At 41.5% G+C, this 12,126-nt stretch overlaps 1 protein-coding gene across 2 annotated transcripts in view; it reads right to left on the bottom strand.

Moving 5' to 3' along the window:
• Window positions 1-12,126, bottom strand: part of SEC24D (SEC24 homolog D, COPII coat complex component) — a 79,456-nt gene that overhangs the window by 15,178 nt on the left and 52,152 nt on the right. For both annotated transcript variants that reach the window (XM_069978450.1, XM_069978451.1), the window contains exons 12-13: window positions 6,267-6,458; window positions 5,995-6,088 (exon numbers count right to left, since the gene is read on the bottom strand). In XM_069978450.1, the coding sequence (XP_069834551.1) occupies window positions 5,995-6,088; window positions 6,267-6,458 (286 nt within the window). The remainder of the gene's footprint in view (window positions 1-5,994; window positions 6,089-6,266; window positions 6,459-12,126) is intronic.

Below are 12,126 nucleotides of genomic sequence, written 5' to 3'. Positions count from 1 at the left end.
GGGGTGTAGTAGTACAGGTACAGATGAGGGGTGTAGTAGTAGTACAGGAATACATGAGGGGTGTAGTCGTAGTAGTACAGGTACAGATGAGGGGTGTGTAGTAGTAGTACAGGAATAGATGAGGGGTGTAGTAGTAGTACAGGTACAGATGAGGGGTGTGTAGTAGTACAGGAATACATGAGGGGTGTAGTAGTAGTACAGGTACAGATGAGGGGTGTGTAGTAGTACAGGAATACATGATGGGTGTAGTAGTAGTACAGGAATAGATGAGGGGTGTAGTAGTAGTACAGGAATACATGAGGGGTGTAGTAGTAGTACAGGAATACATGATGGGTGTAGTAGTAGTACAGGTACAGATGAGGGGTGTTTAGTAGTAGTACAGGAATAGATGAGGGGTGTAGTAGTAGTACAGGTACAGATGAGGGGTGTGTAGTAGTACAGGAATACATGATGGGTGTAGTAGTAGTACAGGTACAGTTGAGGGGTGTGTAGTAGTACAGGAATAGATGAGGGGCAGGGACATAGTGTCGCTGCGGTTATCGGAGCTGTACAGCGGGATCAGTGGGCGCAGTGCAGACCCCCGATCCAGCTGTACAGCTCCAGCACCCCCAGCGACACTATCACCCGATCCTTCAGTCCTCGCACCCTCCCCCGGGGAACTCCATGTGCGGCCGGGAGGGAAACACATGTATACGTTCCACTATGGGGGAAGTTCAGCGGCGGTAACATAGGATGCTGCTGGGAGTTCTCCCTTCTCAGGCTCTACTTCAGTAGCTGGGGGCCGCAACGAACGTGCCTGCCTCCCAGCCGCCCGCATCCTATGATTTTTTTTTGAAAATCGAGTTTCGATTTTCAAAAAAAATTGAATCGATTCTCAAATTCTGGGCGAATTAATCAAATTAATTTGATTAATCGCCCAGTCCTAAATGAACAATAACTGGCCAAATACATCCTGATAATCGCTTTGTGTAATAGGGCCTTAACAGTGCACACAAAATGATACAAAACCAGGACAATTACCTGTAGGCAAGTCTGGATTATAGCGGGAGCACTTGGGGACCTAGAATGCCTCCCTCACCTACCCTCCCTGCCTAGGCTGTTCATTCTGATCCGCCTCCCCCAGCACTTTCTATTTATGCACCTGGAGCTATTTACATGGATTGTATACACCAATGCTTACCTAATTGGTGGTTTTACACGGAACGATGTATCCTTCGAATTTGCACGATAACGGTCGAATTCGAACAATAATCGTACGTGTAAACGCAGCGAACGATCAAGCGACGAGCGAAAAATCGTTCATTTTGATCTTTCAACAAGTTCTCAAATGGTCGTTGATCGTTCGCAAAAAATTCGCAGATCGTTCAGCGTAAACAGTCCTTCAACGATTTCCCCTATGTGTGAGATAGGCTTAAGCGATCGCAAAACGAATATTCCGTACGATGTATCGTTCCGTCTAAACGCCGATCGTTATAAAAAAAAAAAAAATTGTTCATTTAAAATCGTTAATCGTGCGATTGGGCGAATTATCGCTCCGTGTAAAACCACCATAAGAGAACCACTCCTGGCTGCTGCTCTCCTCTTAGTAAGGCTAGTTTCAGACCTATTCAACATAATATTCTACGGTATATGTAGGCAACCCTGGAGAATGGCATGCTGGTGTATACCACCCATGCATTTGAATCCAACAATAAAAGTAGTATACGTGCGTAGTCATTTGTTTAGCACATTCCACTGAATGGGTTCAGCAGTGACACGCTGTGGTATACGCCAGCATCCCACACAAGTATACCGCAGAAGTTCATGTTGGATAGGTATGAATCTAGCCTAAGGGATCTTTTACATGTATCTATAAACTGATGAAACTGAACCCAGATCCAGCACTTGGAAGTAATAAATGTATGAATAACATGCAGTTATAGGTCACAATAACCGTTTGTTTTTCCAGGCTTTGCATTGCTATAGTTTGTGCTTCTTTCTTTTAGTCTTCTCTGCTGATGAGTAACAGATGCCGACAAATGATAAGCTTTGGGCCGTCATAAAAGATTTGATCAATGACAAATGAAGAAATTCTTGCAGATTGCACAATTGCTGAACATGTTTATACGCCGCAATCGTTGTGAATGTTCTTGAAATAACCATTTTTTATAGAATAATCTGGGTATGTAAAAGGCCCTTTAGGCTTGAGCCCAGATACCTGTCCCCCTACATTTACAACCCACTTTGCTTTGTTTTAGAAGACCTGGACTTGTCCATCTTACCTTACTATTGTCTTCAATGTCAGGTGTGTCAAACTCAGGCCCTTAAGCGGTTGCAAAACTACTATTCCCTTCATGCCTTACATGGAGAGATCTGCTGCTCATAAACACAATACTTAGGCCTGCACAAAAGTTGCCATCAGCAAATGAACTATCATACAGCTGGGCCCCTTAGGATGCCCTTACAGACAGCGCTAACAGCAGCAGCCCCTGCAATCCTTAAGTGCTGGCGGGTCCTGGACTTGCCGTTTTAATCAGGAACAAGTCTAGGTGCAACCTTAAATTATCCTGACAAAACAAAAAAGTGCAACAGCAACCTACAGGTGCAAGCGCTTACCGTATATACTCCCCCTGGTGTAAAAACCTGTAGATATTAAAAATGAGGATCTTAGCAAGATGTTAAAGTTTCCTCAGAGACATGGTCCCTACTCTAGCATTTTCACACTAGCAATGGCCTCTCCTGGGCTACACAAGCTTAGAAGATAGGATCCAAATGATCTCTTTTTATAGCACCCTTGCTGAAAATGCTAGAGTAGGGACCATGTCTCTGAGGACACCTTAACGTGGTGACATGGTAAAATCTGTTGGATCAAATAGTTTGCCAACATCCTCATTTTTTAATATCTACAGAGCAGGTTTTTATCGTGTGTACACCGAGTGGAGTATATACGGTAATTGCTTGCACCTGTGGGTTGCTGTTGCACTTTCAGTTTTTTTGTCTGTACTTAAGCAGCGTGCAACCTACAGTGTGAACAGAGGCAAAGAGGTGCTGCCATTTTTTCCTTTTTATCTGTTAAATTATCCTGAATCATAAGCACCAATGGCCGAGACTATTGGTGCGTTTACACAGACAGATTTATCTGACAGATCTTTGAAGCCAAACCCTGGAAAAAACTATAAACAGGGAACAGGTCATAAAGGAAAGACTGAGATTTCTCCTCTTTTCAAATGCATTCCTGGCTTTGTCTTCAAAAATCTGTCAGATAAATCTCTCTGTGTAAACGCACCCTAACCACTTGCAATTCACTGATAATTGTGTGCTGCGTCTGGCCTTGCCATTTTTTAGAGGGACAAGTCCAGGTCCCATATGCAATTAAGGATCCCAAATACTAGTCATGGCCAGTAGCCCCATGAGTAAGAGCACCCTGACATGGGGCAATAGTCAAAAAAAGATTTAATGAAAATATTCCAATGAATGCTGGTTCAGACAATACTCATCCAATGTAAAGGATCCTTACATCCTATCACAGAGCTCTGTTTGGAGCCAATGAAAATATTCTTGTTTACATTCAGTCTTCTGACCTTTCCTCCTCTATATCACTGGACAAAGCATTTTTGAATGTATATACTGGTATCATCGTGTCTCATCCTTGAGAAGCCCGGGCTTCTTTATATTGAGTGCACCCAGACATACGTACTTAAACAGTATGCGGGCTTCTTGCACACAATGCAGGATAAGGAGGAATGTAAACACATTCCTAGCACGCTGGTGTTGTGTCTACCGCTCAATTTAGGGGAATAAGACTGAAGAAACTAGCAAAAAAGTCACAGCTCATTCCTCTCCTATAATGGATCAGAAAAGAAAATACAATAGACTCTCCTGTCAGATGAATGGACATGAGATGGAACGTAATTCTGATGCTGAATGGTTCAGTGATGTAATGAGAGCTGGGGAACCCGTCACCATGAAAATGCTACCTACGCTACCGGCATCGTCTTATAGAGCAGAAGAAGCCAAGCGGATTGATATATCTTTATGGGAAAAGATTCAGTGTAACATGTTGATTGAAATCTCTGATGTTTCCATGCTTAAGAGTCCAGGCCATTGAGTGACTCCTCCCACTGGACTCCTTACACAGAATGAGCAGGGATTTCAATAAACAAGTTACAAGTTATACTGAATCTTTTCACACATTGATATATATATATATATATATATATATATATATATATATATATCAATCTTCTCAGTTACTCCTGCTCTATAACATAATGGTGATAGATTAGACAGCATTGTTTTGATGACAGGTTCCCTTTAAATGTCATATAAACATTTTCCTTATTCTTGTGTGGCATATCTATTGTATACTGCCTATTTACTGTACATTGCCTCTCTACTGCATACTGCCTATCTTAGGCTCCTTTAATGCAGGCAGATGGACGCACAATATGAGGGCTAACTGACAATGTACAAATTTATCAAGGTTTAAACAGCTCGATTATTGGGATTTAATAGCTGCCCCAAGGAGCGCTGTTACACTGTTATGATTATTCCTCTGAATACTTGTTTCCAATTTTCTGCCTGTGTGGCGGCCCAGAAGTCACCTATGAACGCATCTTATGTGTCCTCCAGCCACTAGAGGATGCTCTCTCCCCCAACTCACCAGCTTGTAGGACTTGGAGAAAGATAAGGAGGCACCGGGGGACTGCCCAGGAGTAAGGTGAGTATGTGTGTTTGTTGTGTTTTCTTTTTAACAAGGGTGTATTACCTGCAGGGGAAGGGTCTTACCATATATACAGAATGGGGTTAACAACATGAGATGGGGGCTTACCTACAGGGGAATTGACTACAAAGGAGGTGAAAAACAGGGGTTCTAACTACAGGGAAATTTCCTAAAAGGGGAAGTTTGCACAAAAATGTGCTGTTTATTTAGCAAAAACAAAATGGAGATTTTATTTTCTGGCCATATTGCTGTTTCCTGATCCCGGACCCCCACAAATCAGACACATGGATATTGTAGGTGATAAGGAGTCATGTTGTAAAAATCCTTTAATAGTTTAATGTCAGAACATAAGGTATCTTGGGTTAAGCAGATGTTAATATGTTTACGTTCGGATAGCACCTATTTTACTGCCAGCAGTATTTTCAGACATTTGTTCATTCATGTACAGCACATATATAGCATGAATATGCAACCATTTCGCTTTTTAATAGGGACAATGTGTAGGCTTGTAAGAATTTATATTACTAGAATTTTAAAAGACTTTCAAGGAACCATAAAAGTGGCTGAAGAAATACACAAAAACTTATAAACACATCCATTTACACATAAAACTAAAGTTTACACAGGCTACTTATGGTAATGGGTTTGTGTTAAGCTGTTTATTAAGTATTTTACAAATGTGGGAAAAATAATACTGTATTGGGGTTATATTTCAGAAGTACAGTAATAGCTCTGTGAGCAGTTTTACTAGAATGCAGTCTCTCGGTGTTGCCGGTAGTGTATGCGGCCTAAAAGAGGTTTTCCAGATCGCCCCCCAGCTTTTTTGTTTTGCAAAGAGCCTTGGGTCGGCATGCAATATCCTCCTGAATAACATGGACAATAAGTATTCCTCTCCATTAAGTGCATGAGCCCAGTAGTCCTGGATATTCACAAGAAGCAGAAAACTCTGCCCACCACCACCTGCTGGCAGTTATCTATCCATGCTGTGTATACGGCAGTCAGCTGTCAATCAGCAGCTGGAAGGCGGGGGGAGGGGTGTGGCAAGAATCCTATTCTTCTGCATATTAGGAGAACAGCTAAACAGAATGATGAAAGTAATACCCCGCTCTGTTCAGCATTTCTGTCCCTAGTTTATGCTGCCCACAGCTATCTAATAGTGTCAGTAGTTTAGAATGTGAATTGCATCTGACAGATTCCCTTTAAAGTGTGCTTTTAGGATGTTTTTTTCCTTACATTGTCATTAAAAAAAAACAACCAAGTGCATTTATTGGGTAATATAAAGACATGCTTACCTTAAGCGCCTCCATGCCGGCCTGGATAACGGGGGCAAACACAGTTTCACTTTCATTGGTGTCTGCAAACATTTCTGGAATCTGCGTGAGCAGGCTGCAAAATGGAAGAATTCCTCTTATTAATTGTCTGTGCAACATAACATACAACATTATGGAAATACATAACTTCTATAAAATAGATGATTGGGACCTTTTTCTTCCAGTCAAGAGTAGACTTTAGAAAAAGGTGCACTATCTACTTCATAGTAAGTAAAGTAGGGAGTGTACGTTACTTGTTAATCACTGTTCTGGATTCATTAAAGTTGACGAGAAATCCATCCAGAAGGGGCAGAAAAACTTCCGCCACATCCGTCACCACCATCATCTGTGGCTGGGCCAGGTTGCTGTTCACATTGTAGAAATGCAGAACCTTGTTGTAAGTGACAAATCCCACACGGATAGCGGAGGATTCAGCATTCTCTTCTCTGCGGATGTACAGAAGATCAGACAGTGAGACAGTCCACATACAATACACTGAAAACAAACAAATCCCCCTGCTGTAAAAGACTCCTCTGGCTGCGGAGAGCAAACACAAATAGAGAGATTGATAGAGATAGATAGCTGAAAAAACATGCTATGTGTATGGCCAGCCTAGTTCAGGAGAAGGAAACCTACCACTACATCTGGTTATCTTACCCCTGATGGTGTGTACAGCAATGTGCCACATTCACCAAGCTAAGAAATGTTTTGATTAAAGGGGAACGCCGGTAAAATTTTTTTTCTTTCATATAAACTGGTGTAAGAAAGTTATATAGATATGTAATTAACCTCTATTTAAAAATCTCCAGTCTTCCAGTACTTATCAGCTGCTGCATTTCTCGCAGGAGGAGGTCAAACATGGTGCTCTCTGCTGCTACCTCTGATTGTGACTAGGACTGTCCAGAGCAGGAGAGGTTTTCTATGGGGATTTGCTACTGCTCTGGATGGTTTCAGTCAGGTATCAGAGGTAGCAGCAGAGAGCACTGTGTTTGACTGGAAAAAAACACCTCTTCCTGCAGGACTTAGGGCCCTATTACACGGGACGATTATCCTGTGAAAAATCGTTATATAGTTTTAATTTCAACGATAATCGTTGTGTGTAATTGCAGGCAACAATCGAAAAATCTTTGTATGTCGCTGATCGTTGATTTAGATCTGAAACTAAAATTATCGTTAATCGTTCACTAATCGTTCAGTGTAATTGCACATTGTTCATTGTTTTGCTGGGATCAGAAGGAGTAAACGATCATAGTAACTATCGTAACTAACAACCATCGTCCTGTGTAATATGGTGAACGATTTCAGGTTAACGATAAACAATCTTGTTTGCGACCGTTTATGGTTAGTCGTTAATCGTTAAAAATCGCTCCGTGTAATAGGACCCTTACAGCAGCTGAAAAGTACTGGAAGACTTGAGATTTTTAAATACAAGTAAGGGCCCTATTACACAGGAAGATTACCGTGCGAAAAATCGTTATATCGTTCAAATTTAAACGATAATCGCTCAGTGTAATTGCACATTGTTTTGCTGGGATCAGAAGGAATAATGGTGCGTTTACACAGAGAGATTTATCTGAGAGATTTTTGAAGACAAAGCCAGGAACAGACTATAAACAGGGTGCAGGTCATAAAGGAAAGACTGAGATTTCTTCTCTTTTCAATTCCATTCCTGACTTTGGCTTCCAAAATTGGTCAGATAAATCTGTCTGTGTAAACGCACCATAAACGATCGTAATAACTATTTCAATAACAATCGTAGTAACGATTGTACGATTAACGATTTTGAAGTAACAATTTTTTTTAATAACGATCAGCATTTAGATGGAACGATATATCCTACAGAAAATTCGTTTTGCGATCGCTTAAGCCTATCTCGCACATAGGTAAAATAGGTGAACGACTGTTTACACGGAACGTTCGGCGAATTTTTTGCGAACGCCGAATGCCGATTTAAGAACATGTTGAAAGATCAAAATGAACGGTTTCTCGCTCGTCGTTTGATCGTTCGTTGCGTTTACACGTAGGATTATCGTTTGAATTCGATCGTTATCGTGCAAATTCGCTAAATTCGTTAAAAATCGCTCCGTGTAATAGGACCCTAAATGACAAATCTATATCATGTGATGCCACGGCCTAGTCAAGAAATTTTCTATTTACCCACAGCCTTGTAATATCTGATACCATCTGCATAGCAAAATGCAGAAACACACAAGTATCACCTATTCATCACCTTCACAATGATTTCCATAAATTTTAGCCTAGGAACAGACAAAACAGTAACACTTTGCTTTGCTTTAGTTTGGAGGAAAATCTTGTGTTTAGGTTAAATAAAAAAAAAATAAAAAAAAAATTCTTTTTTGAACAGGAAATTGCATTCTTCAGATAATGTGACAATGAGAAGTCTTGGAGCAGATGGAGTATATTAATGGCGGTTACACCTCGCTTTCTGTCTGAACTGCTGCCAACATGAGCTCCCAAACCAACTTCAGCGGTCAATGGCGCTTATGTCTAGTATGCTACTCCACAAGGTGAGAAGTCTTATTTGGGAGACGTTTCTTCACATTTTCCCAGGACTTTTAACCCTTACTATAAGCTGCAAGGCCGACTGATGGCTATACGTAAGAGAAATCCACAGTGTCCACCTTGGCTGGGTTCACACTATGGGGAGATTTATCAAATTTGGTGTAAAGTGAAACTGGCTCAGTTGCCCCTAGCAACCAATCAGATTCCACCTTTCATTCCTTACAGACTCTTTGGAAAATGAAAGGTGGAATCTGATTGGTTGCTAGGGGCGACTGAGTCAGTTTCACTTTACACCATGTTTGATAAATCTACCCCTGTGTTTTTGCAAAAAACGGATGGAAAACAGATGCATTTGTATGCATCCGTTTTGATCCGTTTTTCCATTAATTTCCATTAAAAAAAAGGATTGAAACACATCAGTTTTTTTAACCTCCTCCCGCCACCCCACAGTAAATTAAAGTCGCTGCAGCCTATGCCTGATGCTGCAGCAACGTTAATTTACACTGCAGGATAACACAGACGCAGAAGCGGCGCCTGTGTAATCTGCAGCGGGTCCCAGTTATCAGTAATAGCCGGAGACCCGTCGCAACTCCTGTAGCACCGTAGCCGCGCTCCGGTGCTATAGATGCTGCGGGCACGACCACAGCATCTATAGGGCTCCTGACAGAGAATTCTCCCTCTACAGAGGGAGAAGTCTCTGTTCGGTGTCCATCGGGGCTCTGCAAAGTAATCAAAGAGCCCCGATGGTAGCCATGGAAAACGGAAGCTAGCTACGGAGGCCGACGGGGGGAGAGAAGGCAGGGCGCACGCTGGGCGCGCGACCGTGAGCTCTGCCCCCTTTCCTCTCTCCCCTGCTTCTGTCACAAGATTGTGACAGCGGCAGGGGACAGATGAGAGGGGGCAGGCACAGGGACATCAGCTTATGGGATCATTATGATCCCATAAGCTGATGTCCAAAAACGACCTGGGCATTGATACATCAATGACCCCAGGACGTGAAAGGGTTAACATACACAAAAATCATAGCTGATTTTTTTTTTTTTATAATGGAAGTCAATGGAAAAAAGGATCAAGACAGATGTACACAAATGCATCCATTTTTCCATGTTTTTTTTTTTTGCAGAAATAGATGAAAAATATTGTAGTGTGAACCCAGCCTTATCACAATAATAGTGCCAAAGATTGGTGATTAACGTCTATTAAACAATCTTAAGTTTTCCAGTACTTATCAGCTGCTGTATGTCCAGCAAGAAGTGGTGTATTCTTTCCAGTCTAGAGAGCAGAAGAGGTTTCCTATAGGGATTTGCTAGTGCTCTGGACAGTTCCTGTCATGGACAGAGGTAGCAGCAGAGAGCACTGTCAGACTGGAAAAAATACACCACTTCCTGCAGGACATACAATGGCTGATAAGTACTGGAAGACTGGAGAATTTTTTTAAAAAAAGTAAACTACAAATCTCTGGCACTTTCTGGCACCAGATGATTTGAAAAAGAAAAAATTGCTGGAGTACCCCATTAAGGACCATGGCTTTGGTATTTCAGCTGGTAAACATAGCCCTGGAGCCCCTGACAGATTCCCGACAGAACCACTAAATGTGGTAAGCCTTTAAAGTGTCATGGTCGTTTAATTTTTTTTTTTGCAGAAATCAATAGTAGAGGCGATTTTAAGAAACTTTGTAATTGGGTTTATTAGCCAAAAAATGCATTTTTATCATGAAAAAGCAGTTTGAAGCTCTACCCCCCTGTCTTCATGGTTTTCTATGGAGAGGGGAGGGGTGGAAGGAGATGAGGCACCAAAACAGGACAACAAAGAGTTAATTTACAGCTGCATCACCGGGCTATCTCCTCTGAAGTCAGCACTGACAGGTCCCGCTGTGTAATCCTTTGTTTTCTGCTGGCGACTTACCTCCCTCCTCCCCCTCCCCTCTCCATAGATTACACAGGGCTCGACTGATGTAAAAGGGTCGAGATTTCCTGATAATGAGCAGCGAATGAGAGAGAGAGGAGGGAGGGGGGGGACCTGGGAAAGTCTTTTTAAATGCAGATAATGGCATATTTGCCTAATAAACCCAATTACAAAGTTTTTTAAAATCGCCTGTACTATTGATTTTTGGAAAGAAAAAGAAAAAAACGACAAATACTTTTTGTTGTATATGGAACTATTTAATCTTTATATTCTGTATGCTGTATATACAGGATTGCTTTATGCTATGAGAATTTTAATAACTATCTATTTGAATGTCTTTTCTTATTCAGTAATGCTGGCAAAGCTTGTGTCCATTATACAAACAGTAGCTGTCCGCAGATACTTATGTGTCATAAAGAGAGAACTGGCCAAGCAGTTGTAAAAGTTATAAAATGCGTCTACTAGGATGGAACTTGATCCCATTTATTGTATTGTTATTCTTTTGAGTAGCGTCTTATGCCTCCTACAGGTCTTATCTCACCTAAACCGTACAATTACATATTATATGAGCCATAAAAGCCATATAAGTTATACAACGCCAGTCACATATCATGATAACACTTCCTAAGAGGTCATTTTGGTAAGACAGTAGCTAAGAGGAATGAAGTCAGCTCAGAACCAATAATATCTATATATCAATTTGAAACTTAAAAACACATCACTACAAGGAGGCAGATATAGCAATGTATTTATGACGGGGAAAATACAGTGATACAAAGGCTCTGCTCACATTATGATTGAGTACAACAGCAACCTGCCAAATTGGTGATTTCTATAACTTTGTAAAGACAATACAATACTTAAATAAAATTTTCACCGGACTTCTCCTTTAAACGCCGGGTGTCGTCTTATGGGGGGGGGGGGGGGGGTAGGGGTTCTGAAAAACTTCTGAACTGGACTGGAGAATCTGCAGTCATTGCATATAAAGGGGGGAGCTTAAAGACGGCCACAGGTGTCCGCGGTATGAAAAAAAAAAGATACGGTAGAGTGGCGCTGTGCCCAGAAAAACCCACCCCTTTCCCCCTTGTATCCTACCGGTATTACTGTACCACTTTCTCTGCCTCTCAGATCTCCCTGCTGTCTGATATTTTTTATCAGTTTTTATTTGCTGTGCATTGGAAGAGGGGTAGTCTTATATGGCAAGTATATCCCTGACTCTAAATTTTAACTGGAAAAGTTGGGGGTCGTCTTATACGCTAGAAAATACGGTATGTGTATATTTATATATATATATATATATATATATATATATATATATACACACACAAATTTCAGTTGTTTAATAGGCTGTGTGCACCTAGGCCTTCTGTAAAGGTTGGGCCTTGTACAGAACCATTATATGGCACCCTTAACTATACCCCCATATGTCTCCAGTCTCAAGGATTGTGAAATGCTCCACTGGATGCAAGAGATACCTCTAGATTAGAGATGAGCGAACCGGGTTTGGGTTGGAGTCCATCCGAACCCAAACGATCGGCATTCGATTAGCGGGGGCTGCTGAACTTGGATAAAGCTCTAAGGTTGTCTGGAAAACATGGATACAGCCAATGACTATATCCATGTTTTCCACATAGCCTTAGGGCTTTATCCAACTTCAGCAGCCCCCACTAATCAAATGCCGAAAGT

This window comes from Dendropsophus ebraccatus, chromosome 7, assembly GCF_027789765.1.
Source record: "Dendropsophus ebraccatus isolate aDenEbr1 chromosome 7, aDenEbr1.pat, whole genome shotgun sequence".
In the NCBI taxonomy this organism is placed as follows: domain Eukaryota; kingdom Metazoa; phylum Chordata; class Amphibia; order Anura; family Hylidae; genus Dendropsophus; species Dendropsophus ebraccatus.
Note: the sequence above shows the minus strand (reverse complement) of the source record. Positions and strands in the feature narration are given on the sequence as shown.